Source organism: Haemorhous mexicanus, chromosome Z (assembly GCF_027477595.1).
Source record: "Haemorhous mexicanus isolate bHaeMex1 chromosome Z, bHaeMex1.pri, whole genome shotgun sequence".
Lineage (NCBI taxonomy): Eukaryota > Metazoa > Chordata > Aves > Passeriformes > Fringillidae > Haemorhous > Haemorhous mexicanus.
The window spans coordinates 39228283-39256189 of NC_082381.1; the positions used below are offsets into that span (position 1 = coordinate 39228283).

A 27907-nucleotide genomic window follows, 5' to 3' on the forward strand; every position below is an offset into this window, starting at 1 on the left:
TGTTATTCACCCACTTGCAATGACTACCATCACCTAATTATCCATTACACAGAAAACCACTTCTTACTTGCATTTTTGTATTTCTTTCTTCAGGACTATTGTGTTTATGAAACAGGTTTTAAAATGCCTTCTGCTTCAAGTGTATCTTTCAGAAGTAAGGGTAGTTCAGATCAATGTAAAACTTACAGTTTGGGATGTAATGTTGCAGTCAGCAGTGACTGGATTCAAAAGCAGTGTTCCAGCCCAGATCACAAGCCAATAGAGTTTCATGTTTGGAGCCTAGTAAAAAACAACACTTTTGCATATCAAGAACAGAATTAATGGTGTCTTCTGTAGTGCTAGTTTAACAACTTAGTAGATACAGTTATTTCAATGATAGTTTAATAAATTTTGTTCTACAAAAATGCTTTGTAATGTAAAATTAATTGAAAAAAAAGGAGTTATCAGAATAGATGAATTCAGCTTTTCTTTAATTGAGCCAAACCTAAAATCCAATATGCAGACTGTATCAGCAAATAGAAAAGGGATTGATTAGACAAGTTAAGAGAGAAAAGTATCATAAATGTATAAAATAGATAGGTAGGGCTGTACTCATTATTATCCCTTTTAAAGCAATTATGGGTACTGGGAGACTATGATTGGAGTCAACTGCAGAAAGTATTGATGCTTGCATGCTCTCCCCATACAATTTCTCATGTTGCTCTCACAGAGACAGAATGCTCTCCTCGACAATTGTTGGTTTCTCCAGTCAGATTTCTTTTAAATTTTTATGTAAGTTATTAAGCATTTTTGTGAATATTTACTTAGAAGATAAATCTTTTCATCTCTTTCTTGTCCATAATATAACCTATAACATGACATAAACTGGCACTTTTTTGTTATGAAGGTATAGTTGTTGCTCTGATCTTTAGAACTAAGTAAACATGGTTCAATCTCTAGTGACAGAATTCTTGTACAGATTCAAGGCTAATGTTTTGAAAGTTAAGAAAGGTCCTACAAATGGTATTTACTGTGACATTAACATCTCTCAAAGAAAGGGTCTCTCAGTCATTGGGTTTGAATCAGACCCTATTTGTAGTATCTGTTAATTTTGAGCAGAAATGTTACACCATATCTGTGAGATGTTAAGTTAGTCCCTGTTTATGCCATTCATTATACTTGAATGAAAATGTTCTGTAAAAGGTAATGAACCTATAATTTTTCCAGTTTTTCTTAAGCATCTGAAAAGATAGGCTGTCAAGTTAATCTTAGGATCTCCTTGCCAGATTTCTGTCTTGCAAAGTAATAAAAACCCAAAAGGTAAAGTGTAAGGTACTTGTTTAAAGTGAGCTGTACAGAACATTCACTGAATTTAACAGAAAAGAGTAGGGGAAATTATATGAGGAAATTTAATTACAGACAGTGCTAAATATAGGCAGCCTGTCAGATTTACAAAACCCCACCAGTCCTTAAAATGAGTGCTAGAAGGCCTTTGCTCATCATAATGAAATAAATGAGGTCATAGAGCAAACTGATTAAGTCTATTTGATAACTTCTATATATTTGCATGCCAGAGAATTGACCTCATTCACTTTAATTGAATCAGCCTGGAAATTTCATAACTTCTTGGAAAGAAGAGGAAGATAAATGCCACTTAAAATGCTCTGATCCATTGTGTATTTTTACTTCTGTCAGAAACTTATACTGAATACAGAGGGAGTTCATAAACTTTTTGCCATTTTGCCATTATCCATGGCAGGGACAAGGGGTGCTAGCAGCAGCAGCCCCTGTGGAATTATGTTCCATATTAAGTTTTGCACTTGTCAGTGGTGGTACTGGTGGCATGCATGTTTTTTTAGCCAGTTTGTGTATTGTTAGTGGAAGATGTGATGCATTTTGAGAACCTCCAAAATGACCATTTTAACAGCTGGATCTTGCAGCATATTTGTGCTTTAAAGATACTGCTTCCTAGAAGTTCAAAAACAGAGCAGGTCTTAACATGGCAATTTATAAATACAGATTAATAGTATTATTGCAGTTTTCAGATTACAAGACAAGAGCTGTCTTAAATAGAACAGGAAAATATATTAAGTATTGTTTTCAATGTTAATCTGTAAGTTAATAACAACCAAGTTGAAAAATCTAAGTTGTACATAGGTCTAAGTCTAAAACATAACTCCTAGCTCTTACTTAAGTTTCTGCTGAAAAACTAGGGATTTCTTACAAATGTGACTGCCTGCATTTTGTGTGTGTGAACCTGTATAATCAGTAAAAGAACAGGAAAGAATCTGTAATTTTAGTTGCAGTTTAGCTTTTTACTAGAGCCAGTTTTTATGAGCTGCTACTTAAACTAACTGCTTTGAAAAGAGACTTAGCCTGGCAATACACTGGCAGTACATTGGTAGTTCTTTGGTATTTCCTTGTAATTAGAAGAGCTTTCTTAAAAATTTCCATCTGAGAACTTTGAAAACAATATGATTTTAAAATAATGTAATTATTTTTCTGAGGAGGTAATTGTGTTTATAGAACTGGTCTGGTTTTCAGAGTCTGTTCCCCAGCTTTTTAATGGAGTAGAATTTACTTAACAGCTCAGCATGTCCAAGGTTCATACTAATTCCTGAAATTTTAATGTACCTTGAGATGTGTTTTCTTCCAGTCTAGCAACAAATTTACAGTAATAAATCTTTGCCTGCATTTTGAATTAGGCTTGCCAAGTGTCTTACCTTTTGGTTGCTTCTGAGAGGTATCATATGTACACATGTGTAGATTTTTCAGTGCACTGACAAGAAATAATATGGTGAAACAGCACTTTGTTTTTCTTCAACCTTTGTACCTGATGAATAACCAGGCAGTGTAAAAAAAATAATAAACCTAGAAAATCCTTAGCAAAAGATTGACTAAGTTGAGCAACTTCTTATAATCATCTTGGATTTAATTGGATCAGCAGCCAATAGGAAAGTCTAACTGTAATATGCTGAAGTGTCAAGTTCCAGATCGTAGAGGAAGCAGTGAGTTTAAATGGCACAGGTGATTTACAAGCAAGTTGAGTTATAGTCAATTAAAGAAATGCTGGAGATAGAAAAAGACTTGCATTTTTAATTTGATCGTTCATCAAATGAAGAAAATGTCAGGATATTTGCATACCGAAGTAAAGCTTCCTAGTACCTAGTTAACTCTGTCTTAATGCTTGTGTTTTGGAAATATCATTGTCAGAGGAGCTGCAGGGTCAGAGATAAAGCTCGTTATTTACAGAGAATTATGTGCACTGTAAGGATGTCTGTAATTAGGGCTGTATTTCAGGAAGTTATAAAAACAAGTCATACTTGCTCTGGAGTGAATTTCTATGAACAGGCTGAAAAAAAGGGATTGTATTGATATACAAGCACTGTGTCCTATAAATTTTTACTTGCATTAGTGCTTGTTCTGTCCAATATGTATCACCAAACTACGGAACAGTTCATCTCCTTTCCATCTCCATTCCTCTCCATTTCTCCAATATGTAACAGTATAAATTGTTTTACTTCACTATGTCTTTATAGTTATTGGTGCTTTTGTTTTGCATAATATCTCAAAACATTTTACAATTTTTCCAAGCCTTATTCCTGATCCAGCTTCATTCATAGTGTTCAACATATTTCTGGTAATGGATTGTGTTTCTGTGACAGCCATTGCTGATATTTTTGTTGCCTCTTGAAAAATCACTAAGTTGTAGCCTCCCCTCACAAGGTTTCTGCCAGAGAAGATGCATCACTGTAAGTCAGACATTTCTAGTCTCAAGGACATGCTGGGTCATCTTGAAGTATTTAGCCAGGAGTATATATCATGTAAGAAAAGGGGAATTGCCTCATGTAAAGAGGCTTCTCTTTAATGTGTCCACACACTTTAAAGAGAGGGGGCTGGAAAAGTAGGTTTCTTTCCTTGTCCTGCCTTGCACACTTAAATCTCAGGCAAAGATGAGAGAAATCCCATAGAGCTTGGAGACGCCCCTACCTTCAAGAGTGGTATTGCTACACATATAGCAAACTGTATTATTGCTCTTTTGAAGGTTACAGTGATCTCCAGGAAAGGCACTGTGTTTGTATTTAAATACAAGCTCCCTCTATGCCGTACTACAATGTCTCCAGGAGAATTACATCTAGAGTGGAGAGTTCTTCTGAAAATCTTAGAATTTTGTTGAATTTTTTACTGCACTTTCTCAATTTTCTTCCATGTCCACAGCTGGGCTTGATTTGAGAGGAACTATCACTGCTGAGACCGTGCAACAGCATTGAGGCATGAGGTGCGCTCAATAAACAAGTAACGTGAAAGCTCCCTGACATCTCCTAGCTCCATGCCTTCCAAAAGGTCTTGGATCAAAGTACCCATGTAGCTTAAAAAAAAAGGTCCTTTCCATTGCAACATGAAACATGATTAATTATTTATAAACTGTTGTTCATGCAAAGAGGGCCTCATATATGGACTGGGTCGGTAAAAATTATTAATAGTCTCAAGAGGGTATTAAATTTAATGTTCATTAAATTAAATTTAATGTTACAACTATCCAGTATTTCTTATGCAGTCCCAGTGCACTCCAAATTTGCCATAATTTTGATTTCATCATCATCAGGTCCAAAGCATTTTTGCTGCATGGCCTGCTAACCTGACAGAATTGCTACATAATAATCTCAGTTTCCTGGAGATTATGGATCTTTCTTTTAAGCTAGTTGGAAGTGGTTACATTTTTGGGGCTCTTTTGAGAATTCCTTGTATGTGATGAATGCTGTGGGATAAAGCTGAGAGAACTGGCATTGTTTAGTCTCCAGAAGAGAAGTCTTAGTGGATTTTTTATCAAAGTAAATACCTGATAGACAGGGGTTGAGAAAATTGAGCTGATTTCAGTGATGCCTAAGGGCAGGTCAATGACTGAAAATGAAGAACAGCAAAGTCCCTTTAAATATCAGGAAAAACTCTTCTGTTTGTAAGAGTGAACAAACATCAATGCATTGCCCAAACACGTTGTGGTGTATCCATCCTTCAAGATACTGAAAACCTAAAAAGACACTGACATCCTTCTCTAGGTGACAGTGCTTCAAGTTTTGCACAGGTTGGACCAGACAACCTTCAGAAGTCCATTCCAATGTCAACTCTACTCTGCTTCTACAATATTTTCATTATTTCCTTACCCTGAAGTTATCATTATGCAGTTCCATTATTTTGCATCATCTCGTAAACTTGAGGGCATTCTTGCCTGCAGTCTTTGATCCAGTAGTGTCATTTACACAATTTGCAACTTGTCATCTTGCAACTCAGGAAAAGTTATTGAAAAACAGAAGAAAAAAAGTCCTAAAAGAAGGTATTTGGTTGATTTTGTCATTTTTAACAGGAGAAATCATTCTGGAAACAAACAAACCATTTTAGCAATCTTTCATGAACAATTAAGAGAATTAAGGGATTCTCTTCAGGGTCTCAGTCTTTAAGTATGTTCTCAGGCTGACTCTCTAGCTTTCAGGAATTTCATAGAAATTGCTAGACTTATCATAAAACAGTGAGAACAGTTCTTTACGTGTTCTTTAAATCTGCTGTGACAGTTGCTTGCAGCTCATTATAGCTGGAATGGTAAAGTTTTTGTATTTGCAAACTATTGATTTTCTAACAAGAATAAAGTCCTGAATCAAAAGCGTTAAAAATACCTAATTTCTTAGTTATTGCATAGTTAAAAAACTGCGCTGCTCAGACCTCTGAAACCGCTCTCCATTATAAAGTAATCAACAATTCTTTGCAAAGAGTAATCTGTTCATCATCATCTGGTGCTGTCCACGTCCTGATATCTGTGTTATATTTTCTTTATGTGCATTCAGAAATTGCATATCTGCTTCATTACTTCAAACTGTTTGTTGTTACTCCAGGAATTCACTGATTGAAAGGTAGTGCCATACTTTTGCCAGTGGTGAGACCAATTCAGATAGACCACGTGGGAGTGTTGGAAAATACCATATGGGTATTATAAAGGCAGAGAATTCTTCATCTTCTCTACATTTTGTGAATGTTTGTATTGCTAATTCAGTTCCAAGAAGATTAGATACAAGTTGGTAGCACCCTTTTATAGCATCTAGGCTTTTGTGTTACACTGAACACTTCAGTGAGGCTGAAGGAATACTGGAGTTTGAAATGAGTGCTTACAATATATATTTATTTATATTTTTAGTAAAAGCTACAAAAATATTCTATTTTTTCAGCACAGAAAAGTTAATTCAAGCTGTTGAAGAAGATATCGAGCATGAAAAGGTTGTGGCAGATGACATAATGAAAGACATGTCACAGGAAAATCAGGCTAAATATCTGGAAATAAAAGCTGCTAATGAGAAACTCTCCCAGGTTGGCTTGTTCCATTATGCTTACTTAAAATATTTCCTAAACTGGCTTCTTGGAGTTTAAATAAAATTTAAATACTGAAGAACTTGACAACAGAGTAATACAATAAAAATGCTTGCTGGTATCTTAATCAATTGTATTATTTTATTAAATTTAATCAATTGTATTATTTTCTCAACCCCTGCAAATAAAGTAACTGGCTAAGACCAAGTACTTTGCCTTCTTATATTTCATACTTTAGGAAGAAATAATGTTCACAATTTTCTGTTTGAATTTGGGGTTTGACTTGCAGTTTTTAAAAGCCACTGCAATACTTAGATGTTTCATCATGTGTAAAAAGCAAGCAAAAAGGAAAAATAACCCCAGCAATTTTTGTAGTTCAGTTGAGTAGAAAGGTTTCTGCTTGTGTACAAAAGTGAATCTGACTAGCTTTTTCTATTATTATTATTATTATTATTATTGCTGCATGTCTGAATGTATTAGAAAAAAATAACAGGGCTGTATAAAATGTTTGTTACTTCGCTAATCCTTATATTAACAACAGTAGTAACACTTCTAGGCTCTCTGGGGTGATCTAGTTCAAGCATACTGTCTTAAAAGTTGTTCTTTATGGTCTCTACAGAGATGAGTTCCATGTTTCCTGTCTGTCCTAGAATGAGCTGAATCAGTAGTCAGGGCTTACCTGTCTCTTTCTGGACTATGAAGAAATTGTCATGGTTCAGATTTTAAAATTTGACTCTTAACTCCTGAAGTATAGATAATAAATTCTACCGGTGGTACTGATGTTTAAAAAAAAAAAAAGTAGAAAAAGTGTAAACAATTTTTTGGTAGTAGCCCCACTGCAAATAACAATGATAAGAGTAATGGGAAAGTTGGATGCTGAAAGCAAGTGTTCACTACATCTGAGTTATGTGAAGGAGCTGGACAGAGTCTTGTCTTTCAAATGTTTAAGAGCAGCAATGGGACAGTTTTCAGCATTTGATACATACTAAGCTTTAGAGCAAAAAAGTAGTTAAGTAGTAATTTTTATCTGAATTTTGCATTTTGCTTCCTCTTTAGGAATTGGTTGTTCAACAGCAGGAATTGGATGCACTAAATGTGAAGGAAGAGAGTCTAAGAGCTGTATGTATGATAACAAGTGGTCTCTATACTAACCTTCGCTGAATGCTAGTGTAAAGAATAATAAAGTCAAAAAAATACCTGTAATTTCTTTTCCTTAAATTTTCAGATACTGTAGGATCATGCTCTAGTATGGGAAAGCAAATCTGCCTCTCTGGTTTCCACTAATAATTTCTAATCAGTTTTGGGTGAAAATATCTTATTGAGGGAAATGTTATTTATATTGGGTCTTTCATGAATAAAAGGATCTGTGACCTGAAGCATACTGTCAGAAAGTATAATTTTCAAATACTGCTAGATTTTTTTCGGTCATTTTGAATACTGTACATAGTTTGAAATCCCCTAGAAAATGTGAAGTAATAAATCTCCTCAGAAAATTGGCCTAAGGAAGTTACAAGTTACTTCTTGTAAATCAAGAAGTAACTGATTGGGATATTTTATTCCAGAAAATGCAATATTGACAATATGGATTATAAATTTTACTTTTTATAAAGTACTTTATAAAGTGCTTTTTACAATATCTGTGCTCTTTGTTAGAAATAAGCTTCACTTGCAATGTATATGTAAGTGTTGCTTAACTAAGACGTTATCGCCACAATGCTCTCTTCCCATCTGAAAATAGCTAGTAGGTGTTTGCTTTTCCCAACAGGAAATAGCACACTCTGCGGTGAAACAGGAAGCTATGCAGTTGTATGAAAAGCTCCATGAGCTCAAGGAACATCGAGATCGAATGATTGCTGAGGATAAGAACATGGAATCTCCACAGGAGGAAAGAGAGAGATTACTAAAGCAGGCAAGAATAGAAAATATTGTTATGTAAAAGATTCTCCATGTCAGTATTATTAGGGGTGATAATACTTGAAAATACTTAGGTTTGAACTTTGCCTTTATTTGTGCTCTAGGCAGTGCAAATAATCTGAAATGATCTGACATTAAAAATAGTTAATGAATTGGAACGTTGGGGTATTTCAGGTCCAGCCAAAACCTGGAGACCTATTGTAGTGGGTTCAGAGGAGGGCTGTGAAGATAATCCCAGGTCTGGAGCACCTCTTCTATGAAGACAAGATGAGAGAGTTGGAGCTGTTAATCCTGGAGAAGAGAAAGGTCTGAAGAGACCCTATAGCAAAGTCCAGTACCTAAAGAGGGCTTGTAAAAAAGTGGGCAAGTGACTTTTACACAGGCAGAAAATTATAGGATGGAGGAAACTGTTTTAAACTAAAAGACAGAAGATTTAGACTAGATGTTACAATGAAATTCTTTGTCATGAGGATGGTGAGGCACTGGAACATGTGGATGCCCCATCCCTCGAAGCGTTCAAGGCCAGGTTGGATAGGGGCCCTGAGCAACCTGATCAAGTGGATGGCATTCCATCTCATGGCAGGGCTGAGGAGTAGGGGGAAGGGTGAGTTGGAAACTTTAAAGAGGTGATCTTTAAAGTCCCTCCTAACCCAAACCATTCTATTATTTTAACAAAACAAAATTGGTATGGTGAGGTTTTCAGGAGGTTTGCTTTTTCCTATTCTTGAGACATGTTGGTTGGAAAAACTGATCCAGTTGAACAGCTCTTCTAACCTTACTTCAGAGAATATCCTTGTGAGGTACTGAACAAGTATACTAGGCCAGGAGTAATTGGATCAGTTTACAATGGCCTATGCTGCAACTGGCCATTTATACTTTATAAATTATTGGTCAGAATGACCAATGGTAAGTGTATTTCATTTTTTAAAGTGTGATTTTTAAACATTTGGAAGACATAATGTTTAAATCATCACTTTTTGTTGAACTCTGTCCCAAATTTGTGATTTCAGATGCTAATTTTCTATTCCCTGTATTTTGCATTCAGATTTTTTTTTACAATTTTCTTTTTTTCATTTGTAGATTTTATTTTGTATGTTAAAGTTGTTGAACTTTTTTATAGGTGAAAGATGATAGTCAAAAAATTGCAAGCATGGAAAGACAGTGAGTAACCCCATTATACTGTTGCTATAAATTACATGTACACCTTAAAGACACATGGATGTGTTCCTTCACAAAGTCTGTTTCTATAGACTTTTAGAACATCACCACATCTTCAAAACTGTACTAGTCTAAACCTTCCATAGAGAATAGAATATGTTCTTCTGTTTCAGGTAACCAAGTTTTGTAGTGATAAGACATTTAAATCTGCATAATAAGATGCTTTCATCCCTTAGGAGCACACCTTGAGAATATAAATTCATAATAGCACTGACTTAAACTTGTTTAAGGCTGAATAAGGCATTTATTTGTAAGAGATGCTCCTCTGACACAGCTGTGAAATTGAACTGTTATTACACTGCATTCACATTTTTAAGATTCTTTATGTTTTCTTAAAACCTAAGAGTTACAAAAGTTCCATTCTAAAGAGTAGAAGGGCATTGCTTCTTGATTCTTAGGTACTGGGCCTCTCCAAAGGCTGGAAGAAGGTCAAGTAAATTTTATAATAAATAGTAATGTACTGAGGGGGAGATAAAATAGTACAATATTTTCTGGTTTTGAGCCTTTTGATTTCTTTTTCTTGAAAGAAAAACTGAGATAATTCATAAAATCTATTAGAAACAATATTAAATTATTTTAAGCAATATTCCCAACTGTAATTATTGGTTAATTTTTAATGCATTTTTATTGGATACGAAGTTGCTTAACAGAATTTTTTAATAAATAAAAATAACAAAGAATTGTATTTGAGATTTTATGTAGCAATATGTTAAAGGTAGTTTCGTTTCACATTGTGATTATGTAGCAGAATGATTTATTTGGAAATTTCTTAGTGGATTTTACTAAATACAGTTGAAGGAATACAGATATTGCAGTTTAATAATTATGTTGTACCTCTTTGAAGCTGAATAGCAACCAGCAGAGGGACTAGTTGAGTAAGTTAAGAATTACTGATGACTCAATAAAAATTGTTTTTTAATAAAAAGGAGCAACAGAACTTCTATTTGATAAACAGAGGACTAAGTAACAGATGATTTGCATATAACTTTTATAATAACAATAATCATCCTGGTATTCTTTTGGGTTTGATTAAATCTATATTTTCTGGTTTTATTCTTGACTTTTAAGTTTTGTCTAAAATAAAGTCTTTTGCAACACAGTTTTAACTTTGACTTTCATTATCTATTTGTTAGGTTGGCAGAAGTAAAAGAAAAAATAGATTATTTTAAAAAGGTCATTCAGCGACTTGATACGGATCTGGAGAACCATCGAGGTAATATGATTCGAGTTGTAGCAGACTATTCAGAGGTGCATCTGTTTGTTCTATAACAAACTGTTATACTTAGGAATTGCTTAAAATTTTGAGGCTTATGCAGTAAGTCAAGTACTCATCAGCATGAGCAGTTCTGTGCCTACAGGTACAGCCTTTTCTTTTTAGACATAACAAATGGGGGGTACCCACCTTTTGTGATGCATTCAACAAGTCCATATTGAGAATTACCATATAAAATAATATGACAGCTGACTGGTTTTCTGTCCAATTTTATTTTTAATATTGTTTGGGGAATAGAAGTTTATCTTACTGGAAGCACTGCAGTACAAACTCATATTTAGAAATGCTTTCATTAATTTTACCGTCTACATTATCTGTTACACTGTCAGCAAATGGGGAATTGAGGATATTTAATAGCAATGTGTAAAGTAGACTGAGTTCAGTATTATTTTTATCTGTCTTTGAAACTTCTTGTATTGATCTTGGCAAGAAGAGTTTGTAAGCTGCCCAGTAATGGCCTTAGCTTATACTGACCTCCAGCAAGCACATGCTTCTGGTGCTTAGGCTAGGTTAGTTTGGAATTTGTCCAAGTGCTGGAGTTACGGTTCTGTGGTTACTTCCTCTTCTGGACGAAGTAACTTCAGTTTGAGCATGGGCCCTTGAAAGCTGTAAAAGGGTTTAGATTAAAGGAAGATCAATGCAATGGAAAACCTTCTTTTGATTATAAGAAATCTTGTTCAGATAGGAATTACAAAAATATATGCTTGCATTCTAAAAGTCTTTAACAAATTATTTAACTTCTGTGGGATTAAGGAATTGATTTTCTTCTTACTTTATGCCTTTTCTTGTGCAATCAATGTAAAATCTAGCTGTAAGCTTATTCCAGGTGAATAAATATCTAAAAATCTGCCTCTAAATAAATGTTTTAGACATCTGATTTTCATCTTTTGCATGGCAAAATATTTTGTATTTCTACAGATACTTCTTTTTTTTTTTTAATAATTTATTAAGACTGCTTAATTAGCTTTGTGTTTCCAGATAGTATCATTGTGAACTTTATTGTTCTTTAATTTTTCCTTTTTGTTTGGCTTGCAACCATTGTTTATTGTAACTTTGGAGAAGTACAGAAGGTAAGAAGCAAGCTGCTTTTTACATTTTATAGTTTAGTGCACACACACGATCATTCATTACTGGACTGTGTCTTTCACTGTTTTAGAAAAAGAAATCTGTTGAAGAAGAGTTTGAAGCATATGTAGGAGAAAGCACACGTTCTTTGTCAGCATATCAGAACCAGTCAGAATATTCAGAATCAAGTTACTTTGTGGTATAATACAGGGGGAATTACCTCTTTGTGTAACACAGAGGGACTAAAGATATTCATAAAGAGTAGCTTTAAGACACAGAAATGTAAACTCCCAATGCTGCCTTCCCTAGTGAATGGAGAGAAAATCTCAGAGGGCCATTCATACTTCTACTTTAAATCAGTATCTTGGTGTGTCCTTGAAATTCCTGTGCTCTCTCCCTTTCCAGTGACTTTACTTCTGGATCAGTATTTAAACAGTATTACACAGCATTCCCAAAATTCAGCTCTAAAGTTTTTAATGTAAATCTCAGGTGAAACAGCCAGTAAAAAAAAAGAAAACATTTTAACAAAGGATTATTTAATATTTTAGGATAAATATTTCAGTGTAGAAATATTTCTGAGCAGGAAAAAGACTAAACCTGTTGAAATAACTATTTTTAGGTTTTACTTGAAAAAATCTAAATAAGTAAATAATTCACCCACTTATTACTTGGCCTATATACTAGGAGTAGACTTTAATGATCAGTCAAAGTCAGCATTAACTCATAATGTAACAGACTTTACCCTTCATACGTTGAAGATGAAGTTAAGATAGTTGTGTAGTGGTAGTGTATTTGAAAGAAAACTTTGAGAAGACATCTCAAAATTGTGGACTTCAAATATTTTTTCTATAAACACTTGACAAATCATGTAACTCTGTTTCATGGCTCACCATTACTGGAATTCTGTAATTTTTAAGAGTAGCACAGGCTAAGTCATTAACTATAGGAGCTTTGCCTTGTAAAATGAAAGAGAGAGTCCAGCAAGGAGCAAATCCACAGCTGCAAGGAAGCTGAAGCAGAATCTAAGTCCCTTATGGCCCCTCAGGTGTTCTTACTGTTGTATATACCATATAAAAAGGAAAGCATGGGGGTGCACAAATAAAAAGTCCTAGAGAAATTTGTTTGCTCGCTTTTATCTATACCTATTTGATTCTTTTACTTTGTATCCTTTAAAATTAAAAAAATTATGTTAAAAATAAGACAGACTCAATTAAAAATATAGATGTTTGAAACTGAAAATTCTACAAAATGAATTGTCTCATCTTCTTGTGACAGATGTATCAGGTGTCCCAGTTTACCAATACATATAAATTATGAATTAATTATACTCAGTAGTTGAATTTAAAAATAGGGTGTCTATGAATGTTATTCTTTACTTCTAATACCAGTATATTGAAGGTGTATGGAAATGTTTCCAACTTAATTGTACAGTTCTCCTGTTATTTCCTTGAGATTATCACTTGCAAGCTGCATAGCCTTATGAAAGTCCATTCTGATAAATGAAAATGCAGTTGAAGTGGCTCATATATTAAACAGGGCTGCAGAAAGTTTTAACTAATCATGGTGCCCAAATACAAAGAAGCATTTGTTCTCTGTTACTGAAATTCACTTGACTTCAGAAAAACCCTGTGAATTTCTTTTGTCCAAACAAAGTATTTATCTCCCTCCTATCTATCAGAAGTTGTAACCCTAAAAGGTTGTCAGAATTGCATTGAGGCTGATTTATTACACTACCTTTTTTTTTTTAATATTAAGATAGATGTAGTTAGTTGAACTGATTACATTAAATGAAATAGGATGAATCCTGTAGTTCCTAGGCATGTAGAAATTTTATTTTTAAAACAGACATTTTGCCTTCTTGAAGGAATTCAGGCCTGAGACAATATAAAGTTAAATCAATGTTACATGTCTTGTAGGGGAAGAAAATTGGAAATACAAGGAGTTGAAGAAGAGGGAAGAGAGCATGGACAGTAAGTTGTCTAATATTGTTTAGCCTAATATTGTGTATATATATATAGATATATATATATTATTAAGCCTAATTTCACTAAATTACAGGTTTTGTTTTACTGTTAAAAAAGTTAATTTATAGCTGCAAATAACTGATATGCTGATATTTGCATAAAGGTCTGCGGTCTTTTTCTGCGGACAAGATAATTGATATCTTACATGACAGTCACAAATATTCATAGCGTCTTTCAAGGCTTTTCTTCAACCATTAAATATCTTAGGAACACAATTTTATGAAAGCAAAGTTGTAATTAATGAATTGGGTGATTAAAGCAGAACTTCAAGATGGAAGACTGTAGACAAAATGTGATTCTATAAAATTAGAACTTCTCATATCTATTTAGTCAAGATGAGAGTTTCTAAAGCTTTGTTAACATGTCAAAAAGTTTTAATGTTGTAGAGACTTTAGTAGCAACTAACAGAGGATGAAAACCACTGATTTTAAGTATACTTTATTCCTTGTATACTGTAAGAGACAGCTTACAAAAAAAGTTGGTCTGTTACTCAGCAAAAGGGATAATGGTCAGTAAACATGCCATGTAGCTTCAAGGGATATAATACCTTTTTTTAAGTGTTCTCTAAAAATGTTCTATATAACTTATGGCTATCATGATACTGAGAGAATGGTCTTAGCTGATAATAAAAGAAGATTAATAAAAAAACACAGCGAGTTCCTGTGTTTTCAAATTGCCAGGTTTACTGAGAAGCAGAGAGAAAAGCTCACGTGATCTGGATTTTCCATATTAATACAGGTGGGATCTGCAGGGCTTGACATTTTGGGTTTTGGTTCTGCTTCTGTCCTTCATTAAAGGTTGTTGCTAAAGTTCCAGACCAGTTAGTGATTTGGGGGACCTGAGACCTGAGAGATTTGGGGGAACATGCCAGGAGTCTTAAGGATGGGGAAAGAGGAAATATGGTGCCTATGTAGAGGAAGAGAGGACAGGGAAATACAGGCCAGTCAGACTAGTATCAGTTACCAGAAATATTTTGGAAAAACTATGCAAGCTAACAATATGTAAATGTTACAGGAATGGGAATATGAATAACACTAAATATGTAAATGTTATAGGAATGGGAATATGAATAACACTAGTATTGATTTGGCAAGTGCAAACAACTTTTTTCCCTTTTTTGTGTCAGAAAAATACTACAGAAAAAGGAAGGTGTAGCAGATTATGTTTACTTTAACTTCAATACAACTTCTGCTGCCTTGTGGTCTTTTTAGAAGCAAGCTAGGCAAATGTTGTCCATTATTAATCTATTTTGTGCATTAAGTTAAGAAATCATTAATTTTTGAAAGATACCGTGCCAAAATGAAAGGATGTACTGCATGGGGTTTTGCAGTGTGTCAAATTGTCAGTGTGTTCATGTTGGTCAGTATTTTCTTAATCAGTTGGATGATGGGAGAGAGTATCTGACAGAACAGTTACAAAAAATGGTCCATCAGAAAAGCTGAAATCATGTTGGAGGACATGGTTAGAATTGAGTATACATCTGTTATGTTAGAAATCAATTACAAAAATGTTTGGAAAGAACTAAGTGTAAGTTTCTACACATGGATGGAGTAATCAGCAAAAATGCAGAGCAGGGAGCGGTTCATTAGGTACAGCTCTGTGGTATGGCTCAGAGAGTGAAAGACAAAGTGAACATGGCTGAGCAGTATCAAACAAGGAAAATACCACAACAGTAGTTGTACATTGGAATGTAATTTTTTTTGACATCTGAAGTAATCTTTTTCCCTGTGCAGCAAATCATTCAGATAGGAGTTCTGCTCATAAAAAAGGGGGCTGTCAGTCCTTAAGAAAACTGATGGGGGTATGCAGAAAGCATGCCCTGCGAGGAGATATAAAATTAATTTGTCTTTTATTTTAGAAAATTTATGACTGTTGTCAAATGTGTAAAAAGGCTGTTTCAAATAATAACGGAGTAATTTATTTCTACATATATATGGAGGATAGAAAAGGAGTAACATACCACTAGGTGCAGAAAGATTTCAGGTTGGATATTAGTAAAATCTTCCTAACAATAAAACTTATCAAGCACTGAAACAGATTGTCCAGAAGAACTGTAGAGTATCTATCAGGAGCTCTGTGTGAGAAGAATACATACAAACATCTGTATTACAGACATAGAGCTGGCTTTGTCCTGGAACAAGTGAATTAATTTGATGAGCTCTTGCACTCCCTTGCATTCAAGAGTTTTTGTGAATCTGTGAAATACACAGCATTCAAATGAAACAAGGTCAATAAACTGACAGGTTTCAAGGTCTCTATCACCTGGCTTTTAAATAAACAATTAAAGTAACCAATCTGCTTCCAATCTGCTTTGTACTGCTTCCAATTTAATACAAAGTTTTGTCTGGAAACAACATTGCAACCATAAAAGTAAGAGCCTTCTTTTTCATGTTGGTTAATCTCTAGATTTTCTAGCGACTTTTGAAGATGTGAAGAATCAGGAGTTGGAACGAAAGGCCCAAATAGAAGCCAGCATTGTTGCACTCCTGGAGCACTCGAGCAGGGTAAGCATGTAGTGTTTCTATCCTCCATTGGCAAGCTAGGACTTTAGATGCATAGAACAGGAGAGTGGCTGGATAAAGAAGGATGGTGGATTTTATATATTTATATTTATCTACATAATTGTCTCTTAAAATGATTAAACATTAAACCATGTACAGCTGGAGTTAATTTCTCTCTTTTTCTAGGGGAAGAGTTTTGAACAGTATGTGATATTGTAACCAGAACAAAGGAATATTTTCATAATTTCTATAACTCTTCATCTCTGCTATAACTAACATTAATAATGAGAAACATTTCCAAATCCTGCAAATAAAACTACTGCAATATTTTGTTTATCCACAGTTTGTAAATCTCAGTTCATGGGTATTCTGTCACTAACTTTACTGAACTAAAAATATTTCAGTTGTCCCTCTGATCTACCAAAAGTATGTCTGAACTACCCTGATGCATAATATTTAATGTAAATATTATAAATTAATAATGTAGCAGCTCAGAAACCATTCCCATTTCCAGTCTGCCATTTTTCTCACTTTCAAGACTTGTATTCTTTTTAATGTTTTTTGCTCCCATGGATTGTTTGTTTTAGAAAGTTTTAGAAAACTTTCACCTGAGTAATATTTTGATTCTATGATTATTTTAATTGTCTCTTACCTCTTTCAATATAGTATACTATAAGGTATATTTTAGGCAGTGTCACTTAGTTTACAGCAGACCTATATGGCAGCACAGTTTATATTTGCTGCATATTTATTTCATCTGTACTGGCCTGTCAATGCATCTTTTATCAGAAGTTGGCAGAATGCAAGTCATTCACATTTAAATCACTCAAATGATTTATGACAGTCAGTGTCATAAAACAGGAGAGTTTCTTACTTGTCCAGTTACCAGTTGTTGTCTCAAAAATATCATTGTTGTTGGTAACACACAGAATCTGAATCATATGAAACAAATTTCATCTGTTACCAATCAAGAACTGAAGATTATGCAGGAAGACCTCACTTTCAAATCAAACGAAATGCAGAAATCACAGAGCACTGCTAAGAATCTGATTACAGGTGAGATCAGCAGCAAATTTTTTAATTAATTCCTTAAAATGATAAAGACTACCTTCATTGTTACACTGATATCACATAGAAGATTTCAACATATAAGATATCAAGTGATCTCCAATAATAAAATACTGTGATAAGTTCACAAATGGAAATGCTTCTGGGTAACAAGTTATTTATTTTCATGAATTTATTTCTCTTTGTTTTATTTATTTATACCTATTATCTATTAGATATTGTATACTACATATTTATAATAGGCATGTATACTTATTTATATTTACCTTACTATTATCACTGTATTATCATCTTCCTTGAACAGATATGTGTTTAACGAGTGTATTTCAATAGAGGGGTTGAATTGAGCTAGAATTTAATTTTACTAATACTTACCTCAAAATAAGATCTTTCACGATCTTGGTAGAGTTTTTAATAAAATAAAACAGAGTCTTGCCCACTTATCTAACCATGTATTATTTGTGAATGTAGTTCTTCGTATCACTTACTTATGGTTTATGCTTTTCCTAATGGATATGTACCACAGGCAATTAACTGACAACAGTGAATAGCTCTCAAATCCCAAGGCTTCGGTTCTGCAGAGTGAATACTCATTTTGACTTTATTTTCTAAACACTCAAATACTTATTAGCATCTTGGGGATGTTCTTTGTAATTTCAGGAAGCAGACAGTAGTTTTCTTTCATTCCCGTCAGAAGTATCTCTTCAGTTCATTATTTGCACTGTTTATGGTAGAATTATCCTCACGCTTCTGTGTCTTTGCCAATATCATGATTGGTTCAGCAAACATTTCCTTGTTTGTTTGGTTGAAAGGAAGGGGCAGGAATTAAGAATGATAAATCATTTTTCTTAGAAGGCTGTTTCATGTTGTACTTCACAGTAATTTTCAAAATAGGAGCCAGTATTGTGACTTCAAAGTAGTTATGAGCAAATAAGAAGTTGTTTGGCACAAAATTTTAGAGAATTTGATTTTCTCTTGTGTGATTTAACACTAGTGTTTGCTCATCTGCAAATACTCATTTTGCAGTCGTAGTGTAGTTTGAATTTCTGGGTCTTATATTAAAAGGCCCTTTCATTCTTGTTCTTCCATATAAGCATAATTTTTTACAATTTTCCAGTATAAGGATGTTTTAGAAGCAGGTAGTGCTATAGAGCCATTATTGAAAGAAAAATTTCTTCTGTGGGAAAGGGAAAGAAAGGGAAGAGGAGGAAGTTAGAGTACATAATTTTCAGCAGACAATTTAAGTTATTCCTAAGTAAATGTCAGACAGCTGGGATTCACAGATAGTATAACAAACAAGATCCTTTCAGAAATATAGGGAATTCTCAGTTTGTACAGTTGAAGTTCCTTCTAATCTTTGAATTATAGCACAACCATCTCCAGGATTCTTTTGTTATGATTAAAATCTGGATTTCCATATTTTCTTGTCGTAACAAAGATATAAAAAGTCCACCATCAGAACCATTAAAAAAATAAAAAAGGAAATCATGAAGGGTAAACAAAAGTGCTGATGGCATAGTTTCCCAAAAACATTTCCCTGGGTCACTGTAGTTTGTTCTGAGAATTTGCCACTGTGTACACACTGCATGCTAGATGCTGCAACTTCATGGCCTATCAGAAGGAACTGGTCTGCATCCTCTTCCTGTCTCTTCCCCTAGAGGAATTTTGAGTTTTTTTCAATTTGGAGGTTTTTTTCATTGAGTCTGCTGCTGGATAAGGATAAAATTTTCCCCTTCCAGTTTCATTCCTTTTCTCCAGAAAGCATGAATGGATAGGAATATCCATTGCAGTCTCATCATACTTGTATTAGACAGAACAGTCCAAGTAATTTTTTTGCCTTTATGGCATTTAGGTTGGTACTACTCTTTACATGTGAAATAAATTCAAACTGGTCAACTATGTATAATTTAAAAATAAGAAAATACAGATATTAGAACAACTACATAAAAAGTGAAAATGCTATGATGAGCCCTAGGTAAATCCTCATGAACTTCTGTAGTTCTTTTCTGTTATTTGTCTCCAATCTGAGTTTATTTTTTTAATTTTATTTTTTACTGTTTCTGATTTTAAACTCTCATTTATTGATGTCCTTAAGCATTTGTCTTTAAACCACAGTGCTCTAGGACCAAGCGAAGTAAAGAGGTGATCTGTTCAGTTGCAGTTTACAATCTGTCATTGACCAATGCCAGAAACTTCATTGTGAAAGACTGAGCAGTTATAAAATATTAGGCACACTGAATGTGTTTTCTTAAATCCTTTGCAGTGGAAGACAGACTGTGAATTACTTACATGTGAAGCAATCAAAAATATTATAATTTTAAATCATTTTAATTTGCATGGGAATTTTTCATATTTATATAAATGCTTCTTGCACATAGAGGACACTTTCAGTCTTACCTTATGCAATAAGCTTTCCTCAGGATAATTGCAAATGGTACAAAAATCTTGGTTTGTCTTCTTTTTTTTTTATTTTGAGGTTCCTAAAGAAATCATGAAAGTGCTCTGTAATATGCCAGAAATGTTGATAAAAGTGTTTCTCTCTAAAATATAAGTATATGGCATAAATACACAAGCAGAGAGATGAGTAGCAAAATCTTGCTCTGAGAGTGTTCTGTCAGGTGAAATTTTCCCATATAAGTCCACTGATAGAACTATACCCACAGTTTTTGGAAAGGTGAACTCTCCTTCTATCACATGGACACATCTTTTTTCTTCTGCCTTAAAGATTTATACTGCCTTGGTTAAGTTGGGGAGGAAATTTTCTCTCCTTGTTTCAGCAGACCAGCACAAATCTCAAGATGCAAACCTATTCCAAGCAAAGGGTTTTTGTGCAGTCTCATTCCTCTCAATAGCCCTTGTTGCCTGATACTTTGGAATGTAGGAAGAAGACTGCATTATTTCTATTGTTCTTCTGAGTTAGACACAGATCTGAAACAAAAAATGATGTAGCTATGTGTTCAATGTTCAGGAATGTAAATGAAATACAATGACAGGTCAGATCACAAAATCATCCAAACTAAGTCTAGCCAACTAATCCTTCCTGATTCCAGGTAGGTAACTTACCCCAAGACTGAGTCAAAGTATTTATATTACTTTGTGGATCTGTATTGTTTCTTCTCTCCCAAGTGTCTGGACAGTTTCAGTCCCTACATTCCTCTTTATGTCATAATCTGCCCACAGTTCTAATTCCTTTAATTACACAACTCTGTTATGTTTTTAATGGCATCTCAGAAGTAAATGCTGTCTATTGTAGCCTACATTGATGTTGTAAGCTGTGACACTTCTTTTTTGAAGAATGTATGAAGGATATATGAAATTTTTTTCCTGTACAAAGCAAATGTTTACAGCAAGTTTTTGCTATTTGTTGCCCTAAAACTAAGCCTTATCCATATTCAAGCAGCACAAATAAAAATAACATGATGCTAAAAAACTCGTAAAAATACTTCTTTGATTTGTCTGCACTTCTATTGCATTGTAATAAACCTTTTGTAAGTTATCACCACTTCTTTAAGATTGTGGTGCTATAATTAATTGTGTGATGCTATAAACATTACAAATAGAAATACTGTGATGCATATCATTACATTTTCATTACTTTTCACTTACAGATTATAATACAGTAATTGTAGTGTATGAGTCTGACTTGTGGCATGGTTGTGAAGATCAATTTTTCATTTCCTTCACATTAATAGCTCCCATAAATATAAAAAATCAGAAGTATATTTAGGAGGTGTTTATATTGGCTAAATATAGCATCAATCTTTATGTAATGGGCTTTGTATTTTGAAACAAAAAGTACTGTTAATTAGAGATTGTGTTTCTGGTGATCTAGAGAGTCAAAAACTGCAGCTGGACCTACAGAAGATGGAACTGTTGGAGGGTAAGATGGTTGGTGAACTGGCTTCTCTTAAAGACAAAATTGAACAGACAAAAGCAGAGTTGGACATCTACAATAATTTGCCAGCTCTGAAAGCATCAGGAGAAGAAAAGAAAAAGGTAATGAGAGGGATGAAACAAAATGTTTGCTTTTGAACAGCTAGTGGAGGGGAATCCAGGTTTGTGACTGACAGTCCTTCTGACAGCTGAAAAACAGGATTGTACATCAGTGCAAATTAATCCAAATACTAATTTGCTTATATGTGTGACTTGTTAACTGGGCACATGTAGCAGGTATTCAGCTGGGTATCTTTTGATAACCTCCTTGCACAAAATCTCCCCATTCTATTTTAGTGATTCAGCTAAAGTCTTATGCCATTTATGACTACCCATAGCTTTGAATTTAGCAATCTAACATGGAACACAAGCAAAAGAGAATTTCTTACAAATTCTTAATAACAGCATTGCCATTAGTTCTCATACAGTATAATCTAAGCATACAACTTTGTCATAATCATTGATTATTATTTTTGGGATAGAGCATGCAGTGCTAGAGAAAAGCATATGAGTTCTTTATGCATATGCATGTGGTCTTGTTCTAAAAGGAAAAAAAGAAGCATCTTGAAAGGTGAATTAAAGTAATGTGCCTGAAGCCTACAGCAAATGAACTCATCCATTAATCAGTTGTGTTGGGTTTTTTCCTAACTAGAAACTCGAGGATGACAAAGAAAAATTAACAAAACGCAGTCGTGCTTTTAAGAAAATAATGGAGCATTTGAATACAGAGTATGAGACACTAAAGAAGGAGCTGCAAGAAAATGAGACCCATTCTCAGGTATAGGTCAAGTTGCATGTTATTCCTTCAGTTGTTTGTTTCTTGGTTTTGGTTTTCTCATACACATAAAGCATTGCGCAAACAGAATCTGTTTGTTCCTTCTCACTGAGTTTTCCAAGTCATGTGTTGGAAGTGTATAACTGTATTTGCTATTTTCAAACAAAAGGTAGTATTGTGCCAACAAATGGCTTGTAAGCATTGGATTATTAGTAGAAATCTTTCTGAGCTAAAAGTTATGTGAATTCTTTGTTTAAGTGTTCGTGTTAATCTTGCTCAGAACTCTCTACCTTCTGCCCTTCCTTTTCTTAAGTAGTTTGAGGACAAACTTAGAAAGAAACTGCAGGGGAAAAAAAGATCACTACTAATTAGCTAAGATCCCTTTTGCTTTTAAAGTCACGGTGATATTTTTTTTCCTTTAAATCTGTGCTATTAATTCCATTTTTCTTTTTCCAGCTCCTTGCAGGCCACTGAAGTTTTAGGGTCTGTTCGCATTTAAACAACTTTGGTATATATGTATGTTTACATTTCAAAAGTGAATCAGGAAAAAAGATGTTTGTAACTTCTTGATTGGCTTCTATTCTTTCATTATAAACATGCATAGATTCCTGTCATTTTGGCAGCAGAACTTTACTGGTATATATGTTTGAATGCACAGAAGAAAAATAGATAACCTTAAAATAAGGAAAAGGAAACTGATTTTTTTTAATGCATTTAGCTGTTTTTTATTGATTGAGGTTGTTGATATATTCTCCTTTAGAGCTGTTATTTTTTCTAATACAGTTAAAAGCTGAAGATCATATTGTACATGTTTAAGTTGAAATGAATTGTGGAGCTGATGAGAAGACATAGCTCTGACTGAGGCATATGTGTCCATTTGTAGCATAGGATTATTGTAATAATTCTAGGGTGATGATACAAATCCTCAAAGCTACATGCCGAAGTGTGGAAGACTTTAGATACTGTGAATCTTTTTTGCCAAGATCAAATTCTAGGGTTTAGGTAAATTAGAAATGCATACCTGAACAGTGTTAAGATACTTGCATAATGAGGCTAAACATTTTATATAAAATAGTAGTTGTATGGAATTTCTTCAGTTCATTAGCTATGTCAGTTCTCTTTTTATCTGTGTGAAAAGGATTTGTTTCTTTACTTTTTATGTCCTGAGTGTAAAAAAATGAGGGTGAATTAAGGAATGTCTTATAATAACTTATTATTTGACATTCATCAAGCATTTTGAAGTACAGATAGCATTCACAAATGTGGAGGACTTGGGCAGTTTTGCAAGAGTTCAACTGGTCTTCAAGCAGTTACTATAAAAATACCCTGAATCTTTCCTTTTCTGTATGCAAGATAGTAAATATTTCAGTTCCTTTACTGGCTGTGTTGTGTGCAGCCATGTCTACCAAAAGGACAGTAATAATTCTAATTAGCCAGAAATACCTAGTCTTGGAAACAAACTATTGCCTTGTTTGCTGCAGACTAGTACACTAGATAACTGATTCTTTACTGTTAAGGTTTGAATTATAGGGAAACTATTTTCATCTCTTCCAGCTTAAGGAAAGCTTTAAAGTAAAATACTGCAATATTTTCCTTATTTATTACCTTAGTTACCACTTAAAGTTTAGTCTCAGAATGGTTTTTAGTTTTACTTTTAAAAATAACATCTTCATATCTTGAAATGCAGAACCCTGAACAGTAGCATCAGAAAAACAAATATAAAATTGTATTGTAAGGAAGCAGCCATCAATATAATGTCCACATTAGTTTCCTGTTGATGCTGAAAGTATTGAAGAAGTGCCAGCACTGAACCCACACTCCTACAATCTTCTCGCTGCAGCTCTGTTCTTATCACAACTTCTGGCATCAGACAGGAAATTTAACTATGGAAGTAAGGAAGTTTCTTCTGTGTAGTGCAATTCCAAGACAGTGTCAGGAAATATTGTATCTTTGGTGATTTTAGATCTTACTGATTCTAAGAAGAGATCCATCTAAATGATATGGAGCATAATTAGAATTAGTATCTCCCTGAATTGTTCACCTTTTTACTTCTGACTTGCCTGTTAACTTTCTTATATGACAAATCTTGAATTCTCATCTGATTTTTTATCTGTCACTGCAGTTGCATACAGTGCTTTTATACAGATGGATTATGAAGTGCTAAATTATATATGCAGGTTAATCATCAGCAGCTTTAAAAGCATTTTGCCATTGTTTCTCATTTCTGTGTTTTTTATGTGAAATAACTTTGATCTTATCAGTTGATAGAGTGCAAGGTACTGATACAAAATTATTTGTGTAAAATATTTGTGTAATTATTACCGTTTTTGGTTTTGGCTCTTTTTGTGTTTTTGTGTTTTCAGCTCACAAATTTGGAGAGGAAGTGGCAGCACCATGAGCAAAATAACTTTATGATGAAGGAGTGTATCCTTTTCTTTAAGAAGTAAGAGTCAAATTCACACACTGTATTAATTGAGGAAGAAGTCTGTTTCCTCCAGCAAAATAAGACAGGACGGAATGGGCTGCAAAAGACAGGGGAGGAGGGGAAAGGCAATCCTTTGCAAATATCTGCTTAGCTGATAGATCTTATATATAGCAAAACCTGCATATGTTGTCTGAGTTTTACAGAGTCCTAAAACATAAGCTTTGCCTTGCAGTCTGGAATTTTCCCTTCTCTCTCAGGTTTTCCACTAGGTTACATATAAAGTTTATCTTCACATCTCTCCAGTCTTATCTGATATTAATCTGCCAGCGTACCATTTTTGAAAACATGCTGGGGTAGGAGAACTGTCTTGTAGCTCTCTCTTTATGGGATTCAGATTAACAAATTGCATTCCAGTAATCATGTCAGCAAAATCATTACTTGCTGATTTGCAAATAGCTTTCATAAGATAGTTTTTGAAATTAGGAAAAGCACTGAAATTTCTTTTAATTAGAATTGATGGTTCTTCTCATCTGGTACAATTTTTCTAATTTTCTCCTTATTATAGAGATCTGAATAGGACCAGGCTGTGCTTTTGTTTTATATTCTAGGGACACTGAATTGACTGCAATAAAATTACTTCTTTAAAATTATTTCAGAAATATATTGTTATTTTAAAAATATGAAATCTCTAAGATGCACAAAATCACTGTTACATGATTACAGTGCAAGTGTAATTGGTAAAGGTAACATCAAAACTAGACCCCACCATCTAGTGTAGTGTGTTGAACAATGAACATTCCTTCATGTCTCAGAAAATGGCATGGTGATATATTTCAGGCAATTCTCTCTTAGCCTAGACATCACAGAAATAATACTGATGATGATGATAATTATTTAGTAATTAATGCATGTACATATAGCTATATGTATATGTGTACATATAATGTTGTTTTCTGCAAATACCAAATATCCCATTTCTCAAATCTGCTAAGTGCTCCAATTCCTAGAAAAATATCTGAAAAAAGTCTTGGACAGTGTGATATAGTTGGAGCCATCTCCTCTTTGAAGGAGGCTCTACAGGAATATTTTCTTAAGGCAATACTCTTAAACACAATTTTTGTCAATAGAAAAGACTTTAAGACAAACCAAGAGAAAAAGTTGATCAGGATATTAAAGTATCTCCTAACTTGGTACAAAATATTGCCTATCCAAGTGCAGACCCTTATACAGAGTACCTATGTCTTCTTGGGCTACTGTAGTGGGGCTGCTTTCTTGTACTGGGACTTCTGTAGCCATTCGGTTATGTACAGCTGTACATAACTGAATGCCTTGAAATGGTTTGGTTTGCAATGTAACAATAAGCAGAGTCCTTCATGAGGGACTTATTGCCTCTATATATATATATATATACACACACACACGTATATGTATGAACAAAAGTGACTTAGGTATGTAATCGCTTCCTTTTTCTAAAGTGCTTGTCGTGAGATAGCAGCTAGTAAGTAAGTGTAAATCTTTTAGCCCCAGTCTGAGTTTTTTCCACTATTTTCATCCCTTGACAGTTTTCACAGAAGGATGTGTATGGTGTTGTGGTTCCCTTGTGATCTGTGATTATGCTCATATTTATACTGGCAGTTTGTTTCCTTAATTCTTTTAATCAGTCATAGCAACAAAAAGTCAGGAGAGTGACTACCAGCCAATAATGAAGAATTCGAGAAAGCTGGTCAAAGAATACAACAAAGCTCTCATAGAAGCTTTACAGAACACCAAGAACTGAACCCAGGCATTTCCTTCCTGCCCGAATGGACCAACAATGAGAGATGTGCAAAGGCCGTGTGGAAAGCTGGACTACTGAGATAATTTATTCACCCCTAGGATGACAGATATTTTTTCCAGGTTTTTAGAAGTTACAGGTTTTAATACTATCCTTCCTTTTGCACTGTTTAAAATTTTTTTAAATTATCATCTGGATTGTAGTAACAAAAAGGAAATATTGCCCAACAAGTTACTGAGGCCCATTGCTGAGTTGCATCTCAAATGTGAAATTTTTGTCTGCTTTACACCTTGAATTTCTAATTGCCTTGTAGTCCTACCCGTTCCAAACAGAACAGGACTGCTTGACAGGCTGTCATATGCATTATTTTAAATTAAGTGCATAATAAGATAAATGGTAATATAAACATACCATACCTATTTATATAGCAATTTATACCAAGTAAGGAATGCATTTAAGGATGGGAAACATCTTCTAAAGTCAAAATTGCTTCATGGTGTAAAATCATACAATAAAAGCAAATGCCAGCAAATTTTCATTTCCTAATGGAGAATTAACTTTGTTATTTTTTAAGATGTAATTATAAAGAGCAAACTCTGATAAAAAGTAGTGAAACATAGCTAACACTGATTTTGGGTGAAGCATTTAACTGCTGTAGTATTCACCAGTAAAAGAAATAGCAGACAAACTTATTTGTATTTTCTGCAATGTTTTTTTCCCTCCATTTTCAAGCAGCAGTGTCGTATGAAACCTCTGACAAAAATCCACAAGGAAGAGTTTCAACATAGAACAAAAACAGAGCTTATATAAAAAATAACAATATGCTTTATGATACCAAAATTTCAGAAAACATTTAAATTTAAAAAAAAATCCATTTATATATTTGTCTCACATTCTACATATAATGTATTTTATAAACTGCTTATTGATAATTTCTTTCACCTGGTATATTGTAAGTTAGTCCTCATGAAATAGAAAAAGCACAGTTAACTGTAGATGGAAATCTTAGCTGAACAGTAAACTAGTCTTATAGAAAGAAACTACGAAAAAGCAGTGGGATCTGGATTTATAGTTGTTCATCTCTCTTAGAAAAGTTTTCTAGAAAATAGGTAGACTATTCACCTCACTTCATGAAGCTGGAGTAGAGAAATTATTAGGAAATGTTCTGAGTCCATTAAAATAGTTCTGTATTTTTGTCACTTAATTTCCTCAAATCTGTGATTGGTTTTTGGAGTATAAAAAAAATATCTAAGCTAAAAATGTTGCAGTTTTGTGCAGAAAGCTCTGTATTTGCTAATTCAGCACATGGAATGGTGTTGCTCTATATGTTTAGAATACTTAGAGATAATGGAACGGGATTTCTATAAACTAAGGACTGTTATCTAGGGGAAATTCCCACTAAAGTCTCTTCCTTCCTGTCAGAGTTTCAGCTATTCTAGAGAAAGCCTATTATTTGCAGAGATAAAGTAGAAGTCTAATATTCTCACCAATTGAACCATCAGCCAGAGAGATCATCACCTGAATGCCACTTGTGCTGGAATAACATATTGCAATGAACAATGGAAAAAAGCTGCAGACTGAATAAACAGACTTCTTTGACTTTG

At 34.0% G+C, this 27907-nt stretch overlaps 1 protein-coding gene across 2 annotated transcripts in view; it reads left to right on the forward strand.

Moving 5' to 3' along the window:
* IFT74 (intraflagellar transport 74) overlaps window positions 1-27907 on the forward strand; it is a 36822-nt gene extending 8915 nt beyond the window's left edge. For both annotated transcript variants that reach the window (XM_059836533.1, XM_059836534.1), the window contains exons 9-20: window positions 6195-6333; window positions 7390-7452; window positions 8099-8242; window positions 9368-9408; window positions 10599-10678; window positions 13720-13773; window positions 16234-16331; window positions 17258-17384; window positions 21229-21392; window positions 21982-22107; window positions 24468-24528; window positions 26191-27907. In XM_059836533.1, the coding sequence (XP_059692516.1) occupies window positions 6195-6333; window positions 7390-7452; window positions 8099-8242; window positions 9368-9408; window positions 10599-10678; window positions 13720-13773; window positions 16234-16331; window positions 17258-17384; window positions 21229-21392; window positions 21982-22107; window positions 24468-24528; window positions 26191-26306 (1213 nt within the window). In that variant the 3' untranslated portion in view covers window positions 26307-27907. The remainder of the gene's footprint in view (window positions 1-6194; window positions 6334-7389; window positions 7453-8098; window positions 8243-9367; window positions 9409-10598; window positions 10679-13719; window positions 13774-16233; window positions 16332-17257; window positions 17385-21228; window positions 21393-21981; window positions 22108-24467; window positions 24529-26190) is intronic.